The sequence below is a fragment of the Protopterus annectens genome, chromosome 3.part0 (genome assembly GCF_019279795.1).
Source record: "Protopterus annectens isolate FY-2018-M chromosome 3.part0, PAN1.0, whole genome shotgun sequence".
In the NCBI taxonomy this organism is placed as follows: Eukaryota; Metazoa; Chordata; order Ceratodontiformes; family Protopteridae; genus Protopterus; species Protopterus annectens.
The window spans coordinates 1,912,321,712-1,912,347,759 of NC_056731.1; the positions used below are offsets into that span (position 1 = coordinate 1,912,321,712).

At 41.8% G+C, this 26,048-nt stretch overlaps 1 protein-coding gene across 1 annotated transcript in view; it reads right to left on the reverse strand.

The window, feature by feature from the left end:
• Positions 1-26,048, reverse strand: part of LRRCC1 (leucine rich repeat and coiled-coil centrosomal protein 1) — a 1,845,576-nt gene that overhangs the window by 699,468 nt on the left and 1,120,060 nt on the right. Inside the window, exon 12 of the mRNA XM_044066062.1 lies at positions 6,208-6,409. Within this exon, the coding sequence (XP_043921997.1) occupies positions 6,208-6,409 (202 nt within the window). The remainder of the gene's footprint in view (positions 1-6,207; positions 6,410-26,048) is intronic.

A 26,048-nucleotide genomic window follows, 5' to 3' on the forward strand; every position in this document is an offset into this window, starting at 1 on the left:
ATGAAGCTGCCAGATAACAGCAAAAGAGGAAGGCCTAAGATAAGGTTTATGGATGTGGTGAGAGAGGACATGCAAGTGGTTGGTGTGACAGAGCAAGATGCAGAGGACAGGAAGAAATGAAAACAGTTGATCTGCTGTGGCGACCCCTCAAGGGAGCAGCCGAAAGAAGAAGAAGACACACTAAAGGGGCATTATACTCGATTATTGGCCTAACAAGGAGTACAGTGAAATAATAACCTCCTTTTTCCTGGATGCAATTCCTTTACTTACGAGATGACCATGTAAAAGGTGTTTCTGACCACTGTTGATACATGATGATCAAATGTGATATTGCTCTCAACCTGCATACCCAGGTCTCTCACCACAGGTTGCATACTTAAAGCATTGCCATTGATGTGGTAGTCATTAGGGGCAATGTTTTTGCTGAATGGTATGACAATACATTTTTTTTGCATTTAATTTAAGGTCATGACTTTGGCATCAGTCATTTATTGCTGCATGTCCCTCCTACAATATGTTGATGTTGTTGGGGGAGTCGGTGACTAATCCCAACTTACAGTTGTCAGTAAACTTGGTTAGCCACAGACCTTTTGCCTTAGCCTGGACCTCTGAGAAGTAATTGCCAAACAGAAGAGGTCCCAGGACAGATTCCTGGGGAACACCACTGGTAACGGGTCATCCTATTTTGACCTTGTGTGTCCTATCAGTGAGCCAGTTGGCCACCCACCTTATGACATAAGGACTGATAACAAGCTGAGTTAGCTTTTCAATAATGCATGAGTGGGGGATTGTGTCAAAGGCCTTGGCCAAGTCGAGGTATGCTGTATGTACCAACTTACCCTAGTCCATGGCCTTGGTGAGTCTCTAAAAAGTCAACCAGGTTCAATAAGCATGATCACCCCTTGACAAATCCGAGCTGGGTGGAGTCAAGTGTTTGGAGATTGCCTATGTCCTTATTTATGAGCCCCATGATAATATGCTCCATGGCTTTACATTTCAGACTAGTTAAGCTGATGGGATGATCTCAGGATCAGTAGTGGCACCACCGTTGTGTAAGGGGATAACGGCGGCAGTTCTCCACTCTGCTGGGACAAAGTCTGCACTTAGGCTGTGATTACATAGGGTGCTCAGTGGTGACGCTAGTTATTGCTGACGTTGGTACAGAATACAGCCAGAGATGTTATTAGGTCCCATGGAAGCTGTGTTCTTTGCCTTGGATAGAGCTATTTTAACTTGATGTAGAGAGATATGAGGTGCTGGACATGTATCAGGGATATCAAAAGGGCCTTTCAGAGGGGAGAAGTTTGCATTGAACCAATCAACTATCAAGTTGGCTATGTCAACTGGATCATTCTAAGTGGTATCGTTAAGTACTAATTCATGTCAAACCTACGCTTTGCCATGCAGGTTCCTAACGTAGCTGAAGGCGGCTTTGTGGTTTCCCTTTGCTTTGGTCGCTAATTTTAATTCATAACTGTTTTGAAAGTTTTCATCAGTGATCTAATTTACCTGTTGAGGCTGAGGATGGAGTTTTTCCAATTAGGAATTTGCTCCTTCTTACCCTTGGACAGCAGTGTTTTCTTATTATTGTATAGCCCGTTGACAGAGGATATCCACCAGACAGCTTTGTATTTCTGAGAGGAGCTGTTTTTTGTTCTATTGGGTATAGCTAGGTCCATGCAATTATACAGGGGCTTGTATACTGCATTTGTGTACTGCTCAGCATAGTTGCCTACATCCTTTGTGGGGGGGCTGGTGCTGCAAAGTTATTGATGCCCTCCTTTAGGAGGCTGTTGTCAGCTTTTGAGAAGTTTTTTAGCCTGGGAAATGACAGGGAAGGGGTTGGATGGGATAGAAACTTCAAGTGAGACAGACAGATGGTCTGATCTTATCATGGAGGATCTTACTATGGGGTGGTGCAGTGGGTACCCATGTTGGTGAGAACCAAGTCCAGAATATTATCGCCTCTTGTGGGAGTAGAAACGAGCTGGTCTAAGGCATTAGAATCAATGAAATCAAAGAATTGCTGTGTGAATGCATTAGTGCAGGAATAGTTCACCAGTCAATGGAGGGGTAATTGAAGTCACCAAGGACCAGGGTGTTAAGGGATACCTAGATATAGAGTCCAGTAGGTCCAGGTACGAGAAGTGGGTGTCCTGAGTCATAGAGGGGGATCTGTACCTGGCTATGACTTGGATGGATGCCCTTGCAAACTGTTAGTTGCACCTGTAACAGCTCTAGTGCATCATGCTGGCAAACCAGTTTGGAGGTGTGCTTATCTTTAATGAAGATAGGGACTCCACCTCATTGGTCTTCCCGACCTCATTTTGGGGACGGAATGTATGGAATGAGGTGTAGCCCGGTAAGGCAGGGGTGCTCTCCGCAGCTCTGAACCAGGTTTCTGTGACTGCACAGATGTCAGCATCTTCCTGTGCTAGGAATGCTTCCAGTGAGTGCATTTTCAGGTTAAGGCTCCTAACATTAAGCAGCATGACCTTCAATTTGCATTTATCCCAATTTCTTATGTTGGAAGTTTTGTTTTTAGAACATTGCCTAAAAAGGCACCATGGAGGAGGCAATAGCCTTGGCTAGTAACAAGAAGCCCAGGTGTGACAGGTGTAGACCATCACTGGCCTGGCAAAGCATTGAGGCCTATCAGTCATGTAGTCCCAGGCTGACAGATATTGCATCCCCTTGGAATGACACTAGAAACTAAGCCAATTATTTAAGTCTAACATTTTTTGTTGATATTGTGGCATCATTTTTGGTGAAGAAAGAATGCTGCTTAGGGCTAGGGTCATACCTGCCTGGGACACATACTCAGAGCTCGATTATGTCTCTTTTCATATAGTCCATGGAGGTATGTTTCAAGTCGTTCACACCAACATGGAGAATGACAGAGTCATACTTGTACCTGTTTTGGAGAGACTTGAGTGTGTGTGATGTGGCGGATTCTGGCACCCAACAGACAACTGACTGTGACCTTCTCCTTGTCAAGCCTGGTGAGGGGGACATTGGTGTGTCTCACAATTGAGTCACCAATGACTAATATGTTAGGTATTAAGGGCTATGTTTGTGAGACACTGGTATGTGATCTGCTGTGTATGTTATGTTTGGTGCTGTTATATGTAGTTTGTGTTGTACAGGAATGTTCTATACCATTGGGAGAATGACAATACATCTGCTGCTACTTCCTTCCAGCACAGACCTGGAATCGGTTTGGACTTGCTAAGCCATGTTTGGGTGGAAACCTTCAGCGACAAATGTAAAAGCAAATGTATGCAAAAAGGGAGTTAAGACCCTCACTTTGTTGAAAATGCATATGCTATGTATAATAATGTTTAACACAGAAAACTGAACTTGTCAAAGAGACAGCCCCCTTAGCACACTACTCAGCCTCCCATTCAGAATTAAGATGTGGTTACTTATAAGATATTCTACTCCAGTAGGAGGAGACCCTCCCTGGGTGACTGGGGTACTTTATTTTAGTGTGCACATGCCAAGCATCAAGTCTTTCATCATACAATGGCCTTTCATCATTCTGTTAACTCCTGTTGTATGTGCTAGCAATGAGGTATCTTTTTTCCTGTATTATGAATAGAATTTGAAAAAAATATATATGGTGTTAACAGTGCACTGTAAAAGTGAGGACACATCAGCATTTCTCAAATCTTCTGTTCAGTCTATGAATTCCAGCATTCTTGCTGGCCTTCATCATTATTCTTTCATATTACACCACATGGTTAAACTTAGTTGTGTTTGTAATGACCATATTCTTCTTCTCTTTTAACTTCCTTTGAGACACATCTCATAATATATATGCTTTTTTCTAGATATCACTACAGCAGTCATTTATCTGTAACCTATGAGAAGCTATACCAGCTCTCAATGAAGACTGCTTACTCTGTCTGTTCCTACAGCATTAAAGCTGCAATTTTTATTAGGCAGACTCATTTTGCATCCCACTTAGTCTGATATCTGATAAAAGTATGCGTTAAACGGCAATGGAATCCTGCAACATTCTACCTGCCACCAATTTTCTTCAACAGTTCAACATCTTTGCTTCCAGTCTCTGAGTTTCCTGCATCCATTATTATTTTAGGTCTCAGTTCCTTACACTTCAAATTCACTACTAAATTTCTGTGAAGTAGACATAACAAACCTGTAGGTTTCCTTCAGTCTATGGCAGCGATAAACCAGAAACAGAGAGGAATGAAATTAGACTATACTTGTTTCATAGTTTATAATCAAACTATAATTAACTTATTTTACTCTAACTTTGTATCCTTCCTACCTTGATATATTATACAACCCTGTGAGAGTATTTTGTATATTTTCATATCTGTACTCATAGTCCTTGTTCTACTACTGTAGTTATATGTGGAACTTTTCTCCCTGGGCCGCTGCTAAAAAAGGACCGCTTGTTCAGACGGACTTTCCCAGTAAACAAATGTAAAATAAATAAAAATAACTCCACAAATGCGTGAAGCCATGTTGTGTTCTACCAGCAAGAAAATCAGCATTCAAGAACTTCTCTAGCCTGCTTGTAGAATTGATCTAAAACATCCCGAGGATGGAAGTGGCAATAACAGGCCTGTAGCTGACTGCCTCCTTCCTAGACTCACACCAGTGCAAATGAATGTCAACATCATCCTGTGCTGAATTGCCATACAGGATTCTAATACTAGAGTGGCATTCAGCCAAGCAATCACCAATTCTTTTAGCATCAAGCAGTTAGTTTGCCTGATTCCCGGATCACATCAAGATGATGGCCCTCAAGTTATTTGTTTCTTTCATTATTCATTCCTAGCTTTCTCCTACAACCCTATTTGTGGTAATGCTTAACTATTCTACCTCAATAGATTAATAATGAAACTTTCTGTTTCTGTCTTTGTGAAAATCAAGTTGAAAGCTTCAGTATTTGCCAGTTATGGTAGCATAGAGGGATCAAATCTTGACTATGGCCCAGATGACATAAGACTTACCAGCAGCTTGGAAGTTTGCTGGAACTAGAAGGGAAGGAAACATGCTCACCATATGAGGGAGGGAGGGAGGGAGCTGGTTCACTGCCACAGTTCCTTGGATGAAGGGTGGTGCTGCATAGAGTCCTGGGAGGGGAGGTGTTCAGCTACTAAACCACTTCTGAGGTAGCTCTCATTGCAAGAGCACAGAATTTATTTCCCATTGTCAGGTGGTTTATCTGTCCTCCTGCCCAGGAGAAGGGTTAACCAAAATAAATATAACCTCATTTCCTGGATGCTACTGAGGATAAACCAGACATCAGGTAGCTTGTATGATGACATACCATGAATAGCTTTCACTGTAACTGGGGAATAACAAGGATGGAGGAATGAATAGGCACGGATAATACACACAGGTTTGATACTTGATAGGTGCAACGGGAAACAGAAAATAGAAAAAAAACTTCAGTGCTAATCTTTTTCTGTTGCCTCTAAAAATGTCTTCCTTCCCCATTTCCACTAATCAAATGTTCTGAAGAGTCTACATTTCCCATATTTATTAGATCATCTCTTGGCGATTCCTCCTTGAACAGTCTGCTTTCATCTCAAGAAGTTCTGAAGTAGCTGTCTCTTCCTTTCTACAATTCTACAGTTCTTATTCTTCTGCTGCCTTAGTCATAAACCATATTATGCCATTCTGCATATGTTCATAATGTAGATTATTCAGCATTTTGCTATTAATGTTGCTTGTACTGTAACTACTTGTACCTGTCCCACCAACCTGGTTTTCAAATAAATAAATTCTCTATAATCCTTCCTTAAGGCACACAACTTGTCCATTAGTATCACTTCTTGTCACCTTTACCAAAGGGGGGAGGTTGGTATAATGGTTAAGGTGTTTGCTTTACAAACACAAGGTACAGGGTTTGATTCTCACATGAGGTAATTGGCTAGGCTTTAAATAGGCCACAAGGGCAGTTAGCCTAGTACTACTCTATGAACCATTACTTCTCACTGCACTTCTTAAAATTTGAAATGGACTCTCTTCATTCCAGACAACTGGAGGGTGCAGTTCTGTATGTTAGGAAGTTGACAAGTTATAAGGCAGAGCGGTAGGAACAAAGAACAAGAAATAAAATAAATACAATGTCAGGAATCCAAGCTAAGAAGACAAAGAATCCAAACAAGTCATAATTTATAACACATAATTTACTGCATAGTGTAAGAATGGCTAGTTAAATGTTACCTCTTTAAACCGATTTGCTTCAATTGTAAGAGCCATTCGAAACTCTTCCTCTAGTTCTGCATACTGTTTATTCAGCATGTTCATTTTTTCTTCAAATTCTTTAATGTGCTGAGAATGCTTCTTTTCTTCCTTAGCTAGCTCTTTTGCTAAGGCTTCCTGAAACTCTGGTCCCATAAATACAACTCTTGAAGCAATCTCTTTCCTAGAATTATTAGAACAATACAGCTTTACTAGTATTCAAAGTTTATCAGCTATCATCTAAAACCATTCAGTCCACTGAGATAAGATTACGTACTTCAAAATACAGTAAATACGGCATCAAGGATCAGTTTTAAGCAGCCTTACTCCACAGATGAGAATTCTGTTACATACCTTTAAGTCACTTTATTTCATTTTTCTCATGCTTGCCACTAAATGTATGTCTTTCTGTTTTATCATACATGTAAGCTAACCACAACAGTCCTTCATGTTTCAGTTTTCAATATTTCTAGCATTGCACTTCGGAATGTCTGCCAATATGCTTACCATCAATAGAAGAGTCTACTGATTTTCCAAGTCTGGGGAACCAATCCCTAACTGAAAGAGTCAATCAGCTTTCAATACTGAAATACCAAACGTTATATGGCTGAGACCATATTATCGAAATTTCAGTATTTCGAAATACTGAAGTGGTGCCAAAAAAAAAAAAACACAACGTTTCTGCAGAGGGGCAAGCCCTCCCGTACCCCCCCCCCACTTAAATATACCATCCTCGTGATTGCACAATAGTGGGAACACGGCAAATCTCCCGTTCTGCGCTTCTGCATATGACGCGGAATGGGAGATTTCCCTTTCCTGCAATGTAGCGCGATCTCAGAGTTGGTATATTTAAGTAGAGGGGTGTGGGGGACTCAGGGGGGGCTTGCCCCCCTGCAGAAACGTTGTTTGTTTTTTTTTTTTTGCGCCACTTCAGTATATCAAAATACTGAAATTTCGATAATATGGTCCCGGCCATATAACGTTCAGTATTTTGGTATACTGAAGTGAAACTATATACAAATTGGATGCCTTTGCTGACTGGTTTTGGGCCAAGAGCTCCTTTCATCAAGTAACATACAATATTGTTTGTGCATATAAAATCTGCTAGGGCACACTGTAGCGAAATGTAAATAAACCTTAAGAGTCTTTGGCCTTTTTCCAAAGCAGTCATGCCTAAACCTTAAACATGCAATTATAATGATAACAAAACTTGTAACTAGAAACTCATCTTTGTGGACCACATCAGATATGTAATTAAAAAGATTGCATGTTGTTATATCATGGTAAGGAAGGAGACCACACGGTTTATGGAGTTGTAAGGCCTTTCTTTATTAAGAGCCTCCAGGTGCGCACCCATGCTTCTTCACACAACTTCTGCAAGTCATCTACTACACAGAACCAACAAGTTACCAGAGAATACAGAACCAACAGTACATGCTGAATTCCCCACAGCGCCCCTACAGTACAACAACCACATTACCAGCCCGAATACTACATTCCTCCCCTTTTAAGCTAAGACATACTGTCTTACATAAGCAAAACTAGGGAACAAGTTCCACAATGCATTTAATCATTTACTTGTAAATAACAGGCTAGTTATTGACTGGTTACCATACAATCTAGCTATGTTGTTCTTGTAATCAATACATGCACTTTTTTTTTTTTTAACATTGATAGTCCTTCAAGTAACTAGGTTTAACCAGCACACGCTTAGAACGGCGCAATGGTACCACCTTAGGTGACTCTGGTGTCACTGTTACCACTTCAGGTATCGGTGTGTCCTTCCCTGGAACAGTTGGATCCTCAGAAACCTCTCCTTCCACGTTCTGGCAGTCTCCCTCGATTTGCGATCCTCCTGCCACTGCGAGCCCTGGTTCCGAACTTAACGATAGTTCCGAGGCCAGCAGTTCCATGGCATCCTTCTTCTGTTCGCTCCGTAGAATTTGGTCTACATGTCTCTTTACCAAGAAATCTCCATTCAATCTCACCTGGTACGACAATGGTCCTGTGCTCTTGACAATGAACCCTGGAATCCACTTAGGTCCATAACTGAAATTTAGCGTCATCACTGCATCTCCTTCCAGAAAACTTCGCTCTCTCCGTCGTCTATCATGACATTCTTTTTGCCTCCACTGGGTCCCCTCTACCTTAGCTCGGACATTTGGATACACTAGATCCAACGTGGATCTTAATCTCCGTCCTTGCAACATCTCGGCAGGTGACAAACCCGTGGTAGACTGTGGTGTAATACGGTAGTTGAATAACACCCTTGATACTTTTGCTGCTATACTTCCTTCTCCAGACTTCTTCATCATTGCTTTAAAAGTCTGCACAGCTCTTTCAGCACAACCATTTGTAGCTGCATGGTAGGGTGCTGATGTGATGTGTACGATGCCATTTTTTCTCAGAAAACCCTTGAACTCTTCACTCGTGAAACATGAAGCATTATCGGATACAATAGTCTCTGGTAGTCCTTGACTACTGAAACTCCTCCTCAAGCATTCAATGGTAACGAGAGAAGTGGGTGTCTTGACTTGATAAGCATCCATCCATTTCGAATGAGCATCCATGATTATCAAAAACATGGCCCCCATGAATGGTCCTGCATAATCTATATGAAGTCTCTGCCAAGGCCTACTCGGCCACTCCCATGGATGTAGTGGCGCCGCCACCGGCAAGTTGCGATGTTGTTGACATGTTTTACACTCATTCACAACGACTTCAATCTCGTGGTCCAACTTGGGCCACCAAAAATAACTTCGGGCTAAGGCCTTCATTCGGGTAATGCCCACATGACCTTGGTGCAACTGCTGTAAAAGTGCCCGTCTTCCTGGGGACGGAATTATCACTCGTGCCCCCCACAATACGCATCCATCTTGCACACTCAGCTCTGTTTTCCTCACCTCATAAGGCTGAAAAACTGGATCCGTTTGTTGGACTGGCCAGCCTTGCTGGACCCACTGAAACACTCTAGCAAGCACCGGGTCTTTGTGTGTCCAAACACTCAGTTCCCTGGCAGACACCAATGTTATGTCTTCCATCATCAAAACTCGGTCCTCCGCTTCCTGTTCTTGAAGATGCCCTGGCATCGGCAACCGACTTAGTGCATCTGCATTACTATGGTGTTTCCCAGGCTTATAAACAATCTCGTATTCATAAGCTCTCAACGTTACAGCCCATCTCTGAATGCGAGGAGAGACCATCTGCGGTACTGCTTTCATCTCGTTGAACAGTGACAACAAAGGCTTATGATCGGTACAAATAGTAAACTTCCTCCCATAGAGGTATTTGTGAAATCGCTTGATTCCAAACATCACAGCCAAACCCTCTTTATCTAACTGGGAATAGTTTGACTCCGCTGGTGTCAAAGTCCGTGACATGAACCCAATGGGTCTCTCTTGTCCATCTGGGATCCGGTGTGCCAACACAGCCCCTAACCCATAAGGTGAGGCATCACATGACAAAATTAAGTCCTTGTGACTATCGTAGTGCACTAAAACCTCTGAAGATTGCATTAGTTCCTTTGACTTTTCAAATGCTCTGTCCTGTTCCTCTTGCCACGACCACTGAGCCTCCTTCCTTAATAGCTTATGTAAAGGAGCTAACAGGGTTGACAGATTTGGCAGGAACCTGTTATAATAGTTAAGTAAGCCTAAATAGGCTTTCAGTTCTGTAACATTTGTGGGTGCTGGTGCCTGTTGAATGGCTTCCACTTTATTTGGCAGGGGGTGTAGGCCTGATGCATCCACCTTGTAGCCCAGGAATTCTGCTTCCGTTGCCATGAAAGCACATTTACTCCTCTTCACCCGTAGACCTGCCTCTCGCAGTCGTCTCAGCACCTCATTCAGCGTCTCCAGATGCTCTCGAATGTTCCTACCCGTCAACAGGATATCGTCTAAATACACAGCCACCTTTGGAATTCCTGCCGCTAGTCCCTCCATTATTCTCTGGAAAATAGCTGGACTCGAGGAAACCCCAAAAGGTAAACGATTGACTTGGAACAAACCTTTGTGTGTGTTCAGGGTAACATACGCCTTTGACCCTTCTTCCAGCACTACTTGCTGATATGCCTGACTGAGGTCCAGTTTACTAAACCTTTCACCTCCCGACAGCTTTTCAAACACATCCTCCACCTTTGGCAAGGGATACTGCTCCAGCTTTGAGACTTGGTTCACTGTTAACTTGTAGTCACCACATATGCGTACAGTACCATCTGGCTTTAATACTGGAACAATTGGTGCTGCCCATTCCGCAAACTTCACTGGTTCAATTATACCTTGCTTAGTGAGTCTCTCTAACTCAAACTCAACTTTCTTCTTCATCGCGTATGGTACAGGACGGGGTTTGTAAAATCTTAGCGCTACGTTTTGTTTCAGGTGTATCTTTGCTGGGGGACGCCTCCAGGTCCCCAGTTCCTCTTTGAATACTTCTTCATTGTTCTCTAGCACCTCTTGCAAGGTCAGGCCCGGCTGTTCTACCTTATGGAGCTGTAGGCAGTCCATGTTTAGCTCCTTTAACCACACCCGGCCTAGCAGGTTTGGTCCCTTACCTGCTACCACCATGACTGGCAACTCTTTGACTTGGTCTTTATATTTTACCTTCATTTTCACCATTCCCAACGTGGGAACTATTTCACCCGTGTAGGTTTTCAAAGTCACTGAACAGTCCTGCAGCTTACGAGCTTCTCTGGGCCATAACTTCCCATACTCAGCCTTTGACAGAACTGTCACACTACACCCCGTATCTTGCAACATCTCGGCAGGTGACAAACCCGTGGTAGACTGTGGTGTAATACGGTAGTTGAATAACACCCTTGATACTTTTGCTGCTATACTTCCTTCTCCAGACTTCTTCATCATTGCTTTAAAAGTCTGCACAGCTCTTTCAGCACAACCATTTGTAGCTGCATGGTAGGGTGCTGATGTGATGTGTACGATGCCATTTTTTCTCAGAAAACCCTTGAACTCTTCACTCGTGAAACATGAAGCATTATCGGATACAATAGTCTCTGGTAGTCCTTGACTACTGAAACTCCTCCTCAAGCATTCAATGGTAACGAGAGAAGTGGGTGTCTTGACTTGATAAGCATCCATCCATTTCGAATGAGCATCCATGATTATCAAAAACATGGCCCCCATGAATGGTCCTGCATAATCTATATGAAGTCTCTGCCAAGGCCTACTCGGCCACTCCCATGGATGTAGTGGCGCCGCCACCGGCAAGTTGCGATGTTGTTGACATGTTTTACACTCATTCACAACGACTTCAATCTCGTGGTCCAACTTGGGCCACCAAAAATAACTTCGGGCTAAGGCCTTCATTCGGGTAATGCCCACATGACCTTGGTGCAACTGCTGTAAAAGTGCCCGTCTTCCTGGGGACGGAATTATCACTCGTGCCCCCCAATACGCATCCATCTTGCACACTCAGCTCTGTTTTCCTCACCTCATAAGGCTGAAAAACTGGATCCGTTTGTTGGACTGGCCAGCCTTGCTGGACCCACTGAAACACTCTAGCAAGCACCGGGTCTTTGTGTGTCCAAACTCTCAGTTCCTAGCAGACACCAATGTTAGGTCTTCCATCATCAAAACTCGGTCCTCCGCTTCCTGTTCTTGAAGATGCCCTGGCATCGGCAACCGACTTAGTGCATCTGCATTACTATGGTGTTTCCCAGGCTTATAAACAATCTCGTATTCATAAGCTCTCAGCGTTACAGCCCATCTCTGAATGCGAGGAGAGACCATCTGCGGTACTGCTTTCATCTCGTTGAACAGTGACAACAAAGGCTTATGATCGGTACAAATAGTAAACTTCCTCCCATAGAGGTATTTGTGAAATCGCTTGATTCCAAACATCACAGCCAAACCCTCTTTATCTAACTGGGAATAGTTTGACTCCGCTGGTGTCAAAGTCCGTGACATGAACCCAATGGGTCTCTCTTGTCCATCTGGGATCCGGTGTGCCAACACAGCCCCTAACCCATAAGGTGAGGCATCACATGACAAAATTAAGTCCTTGTGACTATCGTAGTGCACTAAAACCTCTGAAGATTGCATTAGTTCCTTTGACTTTTCAAATGCTCTGTCCTGTTCCTCTTGCCACGACCACTGAGCCTCCTTCCTTAATAGCTTATGTAAAGGAGCTAACAGGGTTGACAGATTTGGCAGGAACCTGTTATAATAGTTAAGTAAGCCTAAATAGGCTTTCAGTTCTGTAACATTTGTGGGTGCTGGTGCCTGTTGAATGGCTTCCACTTTATTTGGCAGGGGGTGTAGGCCTGATGCATCCACCTTGTAGCCCAGGAATTCTGCTTCCGTTGCCATGAAAGCACATTTACTCCTCTTCACCCGTAGACCTGCCTCTCGCAGTCGTCTCAGCACCTCATTCAGCGTCTCCAGATGCTCTCGAATGTTCCTACCCGTCAACAGGATATCGTCTAAATACACAGCCACCTTTGGAATTCCTGCCGCTAGTCCCTCCATTATTCTCTGGAAAATAGCTGGACTCGAGGAAACCCCAAAAGGTAAACGATTGACTTGGAACAAACCTTTGTGTGTGTTCAGGGTAACATACGCTGACCCTTCTTCCAGCACTACTTGCTGATATGCCTGACTGAGGTCCAGTTTACTAAACCTTTCACCTCCGACAGCTTTTCAAACACATCCTCCACCTTTGGCAAGGGATACTGCTCCAGCTTTGAGACTTGGTTCACTGTTAACTTGTAGTCACCACATATGCGTACAGTACCATCTGGCTTTAATACTGGAACAATTGGTGCTGCCCATTCCGCAAACTTCACTGGTTCAATTATACCTTGCTTAGTGAGTCTCTCTAACTCAAACTCAACTTTCTTCTTCATCGCGTATGGTACAGGACGGGGTTTGTAAAATCTTGGCGTTACGTTTTCTTTCACGTGTATCTTTGCTGGTGGACCCCTCCAGGTCCCCAGTTCCTCTTTGAATACTTCTTCATTGTTCTCTAGCACCTCTTGCAAGGTCAGGCCCGGCTGTTCTACCTTATGGAGCTGTAGGCAGTCCATGTTTAGCTCCTTTAACCACACCCGGCCTAGCAGGTTTGGTCCCTTACCTGCTACCACCATGACTGGCAACTCTTTGACTTGGTCTTTATATTTTACCTTCATTTTCACCATTCCCAACGTGGGAACTATTTCACCCGTGTAGGTTTTCAAAGTCACTGAACAGTCCTGCAGCTTACGAGCTTCTCTGGGCCATAACTTCCCATACTCAGCCTTTGACAGAACTGTCACACTACACCCCGTATCCACTTCAAACTGCACCATTTTACCATTCAAGTCCAACTGGGTTTTAATGGGATCAACTCTTTCCCACCTGGCCTCTTTCACGTTAAACATTGTGAACACTTCTTCGGCTCCCCTGGTTTGTTGATCTGTACCTTCACGCATGTGGTGCGCATACTGCCATTTTATTTTTCGGTTTCCCTTCCTTTCCATCATACTGCTTTTTTCCTCCCCCTTTTTCGGCTGCTCCCGAGAGGGTATTGAGCGGCACATTTTCTTTACATGGCCCTTTTTCCCGCAAGCATGACATTTTACAGTTAAAAAACGACAGTTCCGTGACAAATGTTCACCTCCACACCTGTAACAAACATACTGACCAGACTTTCCTTGTGAATTATGCTCCATAACCACTTTATGCACTGGCAGTGGGGTTGCACTCCTGCTTCCAACCCCTTCCGTGGTTTTCTGTTGCAAATCACGAATGTCTTTAGTCGCTGTCTCTATGGCCTGTGCCAACTTCAAGGCCTTTTCAAACGACAAGTCAGGCTCCGCTAACAATCTGCGTTGTATGCGGTCGTCTGCAATGCCACATATGAGCCTATCTCGTAGCATTTCGGTCAGTCTGTCCCCATAATCACAATGTTGTGCCAGTTCCCTCAACACTGCGACATACTCCATTACCGTTTCATTAGCCATTCTAGTCCTTGAATTTAACTTGAACCTCTGGACTATTGCACTCGGCTTCGGATTATAATGTGACTGAAGTAAACTCGTCAACTCTGTGAACGATTTGTCCCCCGGTTTATCCGGACTCAATAAGTTCCTCATCAGACTGTCGTCTTACTGCCCACCGAGCTTAGCAATATGGCTCGCTTCCGACCCGCTTCCATTATCTGGTTTGCCTCAAAAAAATGTTCCAACACTTCACAATACTCCTCCCAGGTCTGTGCCTGACAGTCGTATGCAACCAGTGACCCCAACATGGAACCAGACATCACTCCAGTAGGCCCCGTCTCTTCGTCATCCGACATGAACTGCAGCCCACCAGTTTACTCGCAGCGGACTCGGAGGCATCCCATCCTCTCGTCGCCAATATGTTATATCGTGGTAAGGAAGGAGACCACACGGTTTATGAAGTTGTAAGGCCTTTCTTTATTAAGAGCCTCCAGGTGCGCACCCATGCTTCTTCACACAACTTCTGCAAGTCATCTACTACACAGAACCAACAAGTTACCAGAGAATACAGAACCAACAGTACATGCTGAATTCCCCACAGCGCCCCTACAGTACAACAACCACATTACCAGCCCGAATACTACACATGTATACTATCATGAGAGAGACTTTTTCCTCTAAAGTGAGGCCAGTTCAATTCTTTTACAGGTAACCTATTGATAATATATGAGATATGGTTTAATGCAACAGCTCTAACTTTTACTGCTCTGGGAGTACTTTATAAGAGAGAGGCAAAGTCTGCAGGACATCTCTCTCTGCTAACAAATCATTGCACTCTACTTTCTAGATCTGACCGTTTTCAACTTCATAAATTCTCTTAGTTGTGCTTTGAGAGAAAGTTTCTTTATAAAAGATCATGAGTAAAATCTTGCTTATCTTAAACAGCCTTTAAAGTTAGGCCTTTAAATAAACTTCTACTACAAGGTCTGCAGATCAGACAGACAGCTCACTTTTAAAAGGACTTTAGCATTCTGCTGTTAATTCTCTTAAATGTGCTGTATGGGAACATTAGAGTGAGAAGGGAATGCAGACAGGCCTGGGTCCACAAAATAACACAAAACTGACACAAAAATAAAGAAAGTAAGTGCTTTCATCCCAATCAGAAGCTGACAAAGTTCCCCAAGTGAGATGAAAGCATGTCATTTCTTTGTTGTTTTAAGTAATTAAAGAATATTTTGTGGACCCGGGACTATCTGCATTCTGTTTTCACTCAAGTCTGTTTCTTGGTCGTGAGTTGCCATCTTAGGAGGCTGCACGGGAAAGTTCAAAATATTAGAAATATGTTACATAAACTACAGAAATGCCTCAAGTTAAAATACTCAGATTGTAATTTTGTTATTGCATAAACCAGTTTAGTTAGTGGTTAAGCTAACTGTATTTAGGGTGACTCTACTAGACATAAACCTTAGATATTTTAGTGCACCTGCATTTCTCTTAATTTGTAAGATGGGTATGACTATTACTGTCACTTGACATTTTCAGCACTCTCCTGTTCAGGGTCATGAGGACCTGAAACTGGTAATAGAAAGCAATAGACTAAGGCATGGAACCAATCTTCGATGACACACCAATCCATCAAAGGCTGTAGGTACATGTATGTGCACATACAAACAGATACACAAATGTGTGCAGGAAATCTCTCTCTGCTAACAAATCAGTGCAAATGGAATATGAAAAATTCACAACCCAGCATGTTTTTAAGATGTGGAAAGAAAGTGGCGACCATGTGAGATAATAATGCTAAGCGCTGCTCCTCTCTGTCATCTGCATTTCCACTTAGTCTGTTATACCCAAAGATTATAATAATTTACTACAGTACAATGTACTACCCAAAACTGTTTCTCTGCTTTACCCATGCTAACTGCATGGAGGGGCTCCAGCTCCTCCATGACAAAGGACAGGATGAAGTCACGACTAGAAAATGAATGAATACCAATTCTGCTATCATTTCAACTAAACCTTAGGTGTTGCTTGATTTACCTTCTACATCTGAAACAGGATTTATCTTTTGGGTAATACCTTTAAAGGATTTCAGACCACAAAATAAAATAAATAAATACTGCAGAAAAATTCATCCATACATAACTGAATGTTACTGCAGAAAATTCAGTATGGAGGACTTACATCTAACATAAACAGATAATTATTCATTTTACCCTCTCTCAGCAGGCTACCTGGAAATAATACATTCTAACAGCATCAACAATTTATACACAATTGTATTTTAAAACCTCATCACTATAAAACACAAATGAAAGGCAACACTTTTAGCTAACATATGCTTAGCATTTATGTTTTCCCTAAAGAAAAACCCAACATAGTAATCATTAATATCTAGTTAAAAGAAAAAAATCCATTTAAATAAAGCAGTCAAAGAAATCAGCTTGTGGCTGTATTGTAAACTTAGAAAACAAATTAAATCAAGTTGAATTATTAATAAATACAAGGTATGCATAATCAGAAGCTTGGCACAGTAAATCTTTCAAAGTTTAATCAATAGCATCATAAATGGAAAAAGCGGGGTTGTAGAAGAATGGATGGATCTTAAGAAGTAGTGATTCTTCATTTTCATTAATACTATAACTCTACTTACTTTTTATCAGTCCCATCATACAAAATTACTGTGTATGTAGAAGTTAAAAATAAAAAAGGCGTAATTCATAGGTTCATAGGATGATACTAGGCTATTGGCCTGCAGGCCCTTATAAGCCTAGCCAAGAAATTCACCTATGTTCCCACAAAATCAGCACTTGTTACCCCTGTCCAGCAGGGACACAGGTGGGATCCCAGGGGTGTATTTTCTGTTTCCTATCCAGTCATCCAGGATCCTCTTAAAGAGGGCTAGTGAGGTACTCTGTTTGACATAGAGAGGGAGTCTATTCCACAGATGGGAGAGTCTTTGGTACACAAATGTATCCCGCCAACAAGTTCTATAAATGTCACAGACCAAGTCGAGGCCTTGAGTGCGGGCTGCACGAGTGGAGTTTGATTTATGGATATGCAGCAACTCCATGAAGGCTGGGTCTGAGATGGCCTTGTATGCCAGACACAGGACACCTCTGAGCAGTCTATACGAGACTGAGTAGAGGGACAGGGATTTTAGCCTATCTGTATAGGATGGGTGTTTGTGACCCTGGATTTTCCTGGTCAGGAACTTCTGTGGTCTCTCCAGCTGCTGCATGTGCTTGGCAAGGTACATACCAAAGGGGGCACTGTCCTCAATAATGGGTCTGATAAGGGACTCCTTGTTCCTGGAAGAAATACCCTTCCTTATGAGGTGGGCCATGTAGAAACCCTTCTGTACAACAAAGGCAACATGGTGGTCTCAAGTCAGGTTGCTATCAACTTTGGTGCCAAAGTCCCTCATGACTGATTGCGTGCTTAGTACGTTATTAATGTGATAATTAGTGGGGACACCATTTTTCCCCAAAAGGGATAATGATGCATTTCTTGGCATTCAGTTTGAGGCCATGCTTTTGGCACCAGTCATTAGCTTGGGTAAAGGCTCTCTTGGAGGCTGTTCATATCACTAGGGGAATTTAAGACAGCATCCAGTTTGCAGTTTTCTGCACACTTGGTCAGCCACAGACCACTGGTTTTGTCATACACCTCAGAAAAGTATATCCCAAACAGCAGAGGCCCCAAGGCCAATCCTTGGGGTACACAGCTCATTATGGGTCTACTACTAGAGATGGCTTCTCCTATTTTGACTGAGTGGGTTCTATCAGTGAGCCAGTTAGCTACCCATCTGGTAACATATGGGTTGATGCCTAGCTGGGGGAGTTTATCTATTATGCCAGAGTGAAAAATAGTGTTGAAGGCTTTGGCTAGGTCAAAGTAGGTGGTGTACAGTGTGCACCGTCTTCCCCTCATCCATGGCTTTGTTGACTATTTCAAAGAAGTTGACCAAGTTTAACAGGCATGGTCTCCCTTTGACAAAATCAATCTGTGGGGTCAAGTGTTTGGAGGTTGCCGATGCCCTTGTTCATAAGGTCCATGATAATGCATTCCATGGCCTTGCAGATCAGGCTAGTTAGGTTGATGGGCCTATAATTGCCTGGGTCAGTGGATGCTCCACATTGTTGTAGAGGGATGACAGTGGCTGTCCTCCATTCAGCTGGGACAAAGCCGGTGTTCATGCTTTGGTTGAATATGTGCCTAAAGGAGGTCATGCCTGAGTTTATGTAGGGTATAACCAGGGATGCTGTCAGGTCCCATGGAGACTGTAGTTTTTGCCTTTGAGAGGGTATTAAAAACCTGCTCCCTGGTGATGAGTGGAGGGGGGCAGGTGCTGGGGATGTCACCATAAAGTTATGCTAAAGACATTATTTTGAGATAATATTTTTCATTTAGGTTATATGCCTCATAGCAAAAAATTTCACTGCCACTGCTGGGCACAATTCATCAACACAATGCACAGATGCATGCAGGCATTCTGTGCACTACGTTAGCATGCTGGCATTTTGGAACATGATTCACTGTCATGGATCGCAGTACTGAATGGCTGCATACAAAGGAATGTCTCGTGTTTGTGAAAGATGCACAACAATATATTATGCACTCCAGAGCCACTAACATTCTGATTGCCATATTGCACCCACAGGCACTGAAATGCAATACAGCACAGCACAGAACAGATCTATGGTCTAGTGATCCATGGTTTGATTCCCTCAGCCTCCATTGCCTAACTATGTGACTGTGAGCAAGTCACTTAACCAGACAGCACTCCCTGGTCGAGTCTGAAAAAGGTCCTTGGAAATCAGTGCTCTACCCCGGTAAACAAATACAAATGAAATAAAATCATTAACAAGGCATGTGTCAGAAAAGTACAGTTGTGTATATAAACTTACCATAACAATAGATGTTTGAAGAGATCACTGTTGCAGTAGTCTACTGTATATGGGACGTATCCTGCAAAGGATCAGATGTCTGGCCAGCTTTCAAAGCTTTATGGCACCTTCCACTTGCTCGTTCACCCGTCTAAGCTGGAGACTAGTTGGTATAAGAGAAGATGTACACACACCGAAAATCATAGCATTCATGTCACAGAAACAAGGAGCCCTAGAACCCTGTTAAGAAAATCTGTATTAAGAAAAAAAGGGAAGACAGGATCCCCATCCTGGCATAAAACAAGAAGGGTGAAGGAGGGAGGGTGTGTGTATTGCAACAGTAATCTAGCTGAACATCCACTGTTATGGTAAGTTTACTCACACAGCTGTACTCTGTCACAAGTCCATAAGCTATATGGGACAGAATGAAGGATCACAGCCTAGGAGTCCATGAAGAATGGTTCTAGCAAAGCCTGCCTTGGACCTAGAGAAACAGTCAATTTTGCAGTGTTGGTAAAAGTATCAAGAGAAAACCAAGTTGCTGCCTCTAGAATATTTCTAGAGTCCACGCCTTTCCAAAAACAGTAGAAGCTGACACAGCCCTGCTAGAACAGGTCCTGAGTTTTCCTGGAAATGCTCTGTCATGATATGAACATTGAATAACCATTTCAAAATAGCCTGTTTTGATACTGATTGCCTCTTTTTTCATAACTTCATAAAAAATTAACAAATGATTAGAATTTCTGAAGTCCTTTATCCTGTCAGTGTAGCATCTGACTTGTCTGAGGACATCCAGTTCAATTCAAACTGAACTCTAAAACCACTTTTGGCATAAAAGGAGGGTTAGTACTCTTTATGAAAGATGATAGGGATGAATCACTAAATCACCATATGAGCTTGCAGCTCAGATACTCTTCTTGGAAAAATCAGAGGAATGAATAACATTGTTTTCCAAGATAAGAACTTTAGATCAACACCGTAAGCTGTTTCAAAAAGAAAAAGCATAAGCTTTTCCAGCACAAAGTTAAGATCCCAGGCAGGAGTCACCTATTTTCTAGGTGGACAAATATGTAATACCTCTTTCAGAAACTGCTTCACTTGAAAGAAAGAAGAAAAAGGGATCTACAGGCAGACAGACAGAAATTGACAAAAAAAAAAAGAATCAATGTAGGAGTAAGAAGGCCCAGAGATCAATAACTCATACACATATTGTAGAACCAAAGTTGTTAGAGCCTTAAAAAGGTCTTGTTTCATTCTCTGGTACCAACTAGAAAATTGTTTTCACTTAGTCATATATGATTTTCTAATAGCAGGTTTCTTAGCCTCCTTTAATACCTGATGCATTTTCCCCTGAGTAAAGGTGCGTAAAGGTATGATGATCCTGAGGGAAGCAGAGTGTAAGATCATACCACCATTACTGGAGGGTCCTGATGCAGATAAAGCATTCAACAGAGTAAGCTGGGATTTTATGAGTAGGGCAATGGAAGCATTTGCATTCCCTGATGCAATAATAAGATTAATTAGGAGGATATTATGAGGAATCAGAGGCAAACATTAAAGTGAGAGGGTTCTTTTCTGAACAAAGAAACCAGGCAGGGGTGTCCTCGTTCCTCATTATTTGTTTTATATTTAGATCCATTGGCAAAGAAAATAACAGACCCAGAAATTCAAGAATATAATTGGTATGGTAATCAAGAAATGTTGCCTTTATTTGCAGATGATATTATTTTGTACCTGATAAAATCAGAAAAGGACATTTCAGTGTTGTGGAACATCTTGATAGAGTTTCAACTCTTTTTGGGATATAAAATTAATGAAGATAAATGAAAGGTTCTAGCTGATTCTCTGAGACAGCCACTGATGCATGGAACAGAATACCAAATTACATTAAAGCAAGCACTAATTTAGATATTTTTAAGTACAGCCCAGACACTTATTATGGGAACAACTGTTTTGGTATATTGGGAGACTATAAGGGCATCAATACCCATGGTTTAAATATTTGTATGTATGTATGTATGTATGTACCCACACTTAAATTGGTCTGGCAATACACATATTTGTGGGATACGATAAAATGAAGTATTTAGGAGTATGGATTAAACAGGATTCTGTGAAAGGCAGCTAATAATATGTGAGAAGAGACTAAAAAGATAATAGAAAAACTGAGTAACTGGAAGCTGTTGTTTATGGATATGGATAAGCAAGATATAACAAGTGAAAATGTTTCTAGTCCCTTTAGTTTTATGTACAGGTCAGGTATATTTTTATCAACTAGAGGAGAAGTTGTTGACAATAATAAAGAATTGAAAGAATTTATCTAGGAGTGGAAAGGGCAAGGGTCAAGTGAGATAAACGTTGATCCTTCCAACAGAACAAGGTAGTTTAGGATTACCTGATCTGAAGGGATATTTTAGAATTATACAGTTAAGGTTCATATACATAACACAAGCAGAAAGCTATAATTAAAAGTGTAAATGGATGACGATGAAACAGGGTGGAAATTCACAATATAAAGAGTGAGTGGGATTTTGGATGCGGATTCTTAAGGAGGATAACAACAGCCATACAGAATACTATATTCATAAAACAGCAAAACGTATCCCAAGAACTAAGCCACCACAAGAATGGAGAAAAAAGATTTTTGCTGATAGGGATGACTGCAATTAGGGGTACACAGAATAGGCAAGAGGGGGCTAAAATTTACTATAGAAAACTAGCAAAGGTACCAAGTTACTGGGAGCAAATAACTAGAAAGGGAAAGGTAATAGAATGGGAACAGTCCAAGAAGACATTTGGACTGCAGGATAGAGACCATCTTTCCCCATCAGGAAGTGATATCAGAGTATAGGCTAAGGGACAGAGGTCGGGGAATTCAGTGAATGACCTGCTCTGGTAGAGTTTTTAGTTGAATCTAAAACGGATGCTGCTATTAAAAAGGGATATTTAGTAGGGCATATAACATCCTGCTCAATAACTACAGGAATCAATCAGAGGATGTTATAAAAGATTGGAAAGAGAGATTGGATAAGAAATCCACAACGAAACAATGGGAGGACATATGTATGCTTCCAAAGTAAGCAACAAAGTCTAAAAGATTTAAGATTGTTGCTTGGAAGTGTTTGGATAGGTATTTGTATACCCCAAACAGACTTCAAAATATTTTTCCTCAGGTAGATGGCAAATGCTGGAGATGTGATGGGGAACAGAGAGGCAACTGAGAACATATGTTTGGGGAGGATAATGTGAGTTGAAAGATTTCAAAAATTTTGTACACAGTAGTGTGTCAGAAGTGTTTGTTGAGTAAATGGGTGCAACTAAGGAAATTATTTTTTGAGCAGGGATCCAAGATCTGAATTGCCTATACATAGTAAGGCCTTGCTAAATTTTATTCTGGTGGGTACTAAATAAGCAATTACAAGAAAATGGAAATAAAAGTCTAAAATAACAGTATTTGACGCATTGAATATTATTACAGAGATGAAAAAAAAATGGAAGTGAGATCTTTAGAAAAGGGTAGGAGCAAATTACATAGATAAAAATGGAAATTGTGGGAACAATGCATGCAGAATAATATATTTTGGAGGAAGAGTGAGTTTTAAGGCAAGACAGAAATCAAGGTAAGACAGAAATAGAGTGATTTATGTAATGTTGGACTGATGATAGCTACACAAAAAATGTGATGTTTGTAACTAGGAATATGTTAACATGGTTTGTTGTACTTTATATAAATGTATGCTTCCTTATGTCTTAAGTGATAATTCAATAAGGGTGTTAAAAAATCTATAATATAGGCTGTGAAGAACTGGAAGGCTGAGGTGGATGAGAGAGCTCCTGTCTTGTGTGAGTAAGTCCATCCTGTGAGGAAGCTTGTGGTTATTGCCCTTGATCATTTTCAAACGAAGGGACAGCCATTGTTGCCTGGGCCAAAAGGCATTATCAGTAATATTCTTAGTCCTTTCTGATCTTTAAAATGACTCTTGGTTTCAGAAGAAAGGGTAGGAAAGCATACAGGAACACTCACATCCATGGGAATGAAAAGGCATATGTATTCCAGTCCTTTCTGCAAGTACCCTGGAGAAGAACGTATTAACGGTCTGTTAAGAATGGAGACAAACCAATCTACTTCAGGAGTTCCCCACAGGTAAATGATTTCTTTGAAGACCCTGGAATGCAACTTCCTTTCATGCAAGTCTGTTCTGCTTCTGCTCAGCTTGTCTGCTACAAAATTTTGCTCTGCTTGATGTGAGCAGCCTGTAAAATAGATTGAGCTACAGGGCTAGTATCCAGGCTAGCACTGCTAATCTGCAAAGTTTTTAAGATCTGATTCTCTCATTTATGTACCATATTACTTTGGTATTGTCTGTGATGATTAACAGATGTCCTGGATTCCAGATTTTACACCTTCTCCCCTTTGGAAACAACTCCCTATGCAAAATCTGATGAATCTGTGGTTAAAGACGGAGTAGGGGCTGGGAGAGGGAGTTAGACCCAGACTGAAGAATTATTTCAAACATTCAAACACCAGAGAATTTCCCTCTTGAGAAAACTTAACACCAGAATTTGAAAGGAGAGGGGGGTACTGCTGCTGGGTCCAGACTGATTTGAAGAACCACTTATATTTCCTCAACTGTAGTCTGGCTAGAGGAATCGTGAAGACTGAAGAGGCCATAAATCTTGACATCTTGAAATAGTTCTTAGATGTGTACATCTGTCCGGAAAATGTTAGGAATTGTTCCTAGTAAAAGTCCACGTTGTCTTGAGGAGGAAAGCCCATCGTGAGAGCTGTATCTAGGAGACAACCATGGAATGAGGGATGATTTTTCTAGGTTTACCTAAAAACATGGGTTAGGAAGGAGGCTCGTTATGAAAAGAACAGATTTTTGACAGACTAGTAAAGAGTCTGAAAAAATAAAGCAGTCTGATGCCCTGCAATAAGTCATTATCGGAGCCAGACATTTTATAAACACTATTGGAAGTGCTGACAACCCAAATGGTAAAACAGAAAACTGAAAATGTTAACCAGACACAGAAAATTATAAAAAAAATAAATTTCTGTGAATTGCAATGTGATGATAAGCATCTTCTAAGCCTAGAGTTACTAAGAAACTGAAAGGAGGAATTAGAGGTAAAACTGACTATAAAGAAAACATTTTGAATTTTGTCATCTTGATGTGAAGGCTTAGAAAAGAGAAGTCCATCACAGGTCTCCAGGTTCCTTCTTTCTTTGGCATCAGAAAATCATTGAGTAAAGAACTTTTTCTATTTGATGGAGTGGGACAGCCTTTATTACTCCCCGAGACACCATTTGATCCAGGATCAGAGGAAACAGAGAGGTCTGACTGTGTGGATTGGAATTCAATGAAATGGGGACATAGTCCCACTGCTAATTGTACTCTTTCTGTATAACTCTCAGGACCCAAGTGTATTAAGTAATCGAATATAAAAATGGTACGTGAAGATAAAGATTTTGAGAAAGGTTTAAAGGGCTGCCAGGGTGGGGAAGGGAAAGAGATTGTTAGGTGGCAAAATCAATCTGATTAAATATTGTCCCTGGGCTTGGAAAGGGCCTCCTTTCCTTTCTTTTCCTTTCCTTTTTAGAACCTCCCTGCCACTGCTTCTCAAAAAATTGTCTGCCTGTATTCTTTTGGGATTGTTTGAAATGTTTCTCATAAAAGGGCCCTGGGATAGAAGAAATTTTATGATTATATTTGGGGATGAGAAGTGAAAATCTGATAAACTAAATGGATTAACTTTCTCCTTTCATCAAATTTCTCAAGAAACTCAGCAGAGGAAGACCAAATAATACTTCTTTATCCAGAGATGCATTCAAAAGTTCTACTTTAACATCCTTTGGTAAACCCTGTGTGCTCAGCCAAGCAAATCTCTGCATAACTGACCCAGTGGCAGTGACTCTAGAAACAGCATTAATATGAACATTTAAGAGAATGTTTGGTAATTTGAGACAATGTGGAAAGCAAATAATCTAAGGATGTCTTAGTGTCTTGATGTAGGAAAGGAGATCAGCAATCTATTTTTTTTTTTCATATTGTCAAATAAAGCCAGAGAAAACTTTCATAGGTTGGTACTAGGCTATCGGCCCTAGGGCCTATACAAGCCTAGCCATAACAATTCCCTGGATATTTCTTCCCACAATATTTACTTCCCTGGACCCCTGTCTAGCAGGGTGACTGACGTGATCCCCGAGGTGAATTTCCTATCTCCCATCCAACTGTCAAGGTTCCTTTTGAAGAGGACCAAGGAGGCGCTCTGCTTGACATGTATGGGTAGTCTATTCCAGAGTATGGGGAGTCTCTGGGTCAGGAACCTATCCCTCCAGCATGTTTTGTTCATTGTGATGACAAGGTTTAGATCCCTAGAGCATGTGGCTCTGTGGGATTGGGATTTCTTTAAGTGGAGCATGTCCAACAGCTCTGGGTTTGACATAGCCTTGTATGTTAAGCAGAGATCACCTTTGAGTAGACGATACGCCACAGAGTATAGCTGGAGTTTTTTTTAGACAGTCAGCATAGGGCATCTGCTTTAGGCCTGTGATACTTTTAGTAAGGTATTTCTGTGGTCTTTCCAGCTGTTGCAGATGTCTTGTGAGGTACATACCAAAAGGGCGTTGTACTCTATAATGGGTCTAATGAGGGATGAGTACAGTGGGACAATGACCTCCATTTTTCTGGATGAAAAGCCCTTAGTGATGAGGTGTGCCACACAGAAGGATTTCCTGACTGTTGCGGCGATGTGGTTATCGAAGGTGAGACCACTGACCACCTGTGTCCCTAAGTCTCTCATCACACTTTTGGTGTTTGGTGTATTGCCACCTATGTGGTAATTCATGGGTACATGGTTGTTCCCAAAGGGGATAACTATACATTTCTTGGCATTAAGCTTGAGCCCATGGCTCTGGCACCAAGCATCTGTTTCTGTAACGCCCTTTTGTAGAATATCCACATCATTTGGGGATTCAATAATGGCTCTCAGTTTGCAGT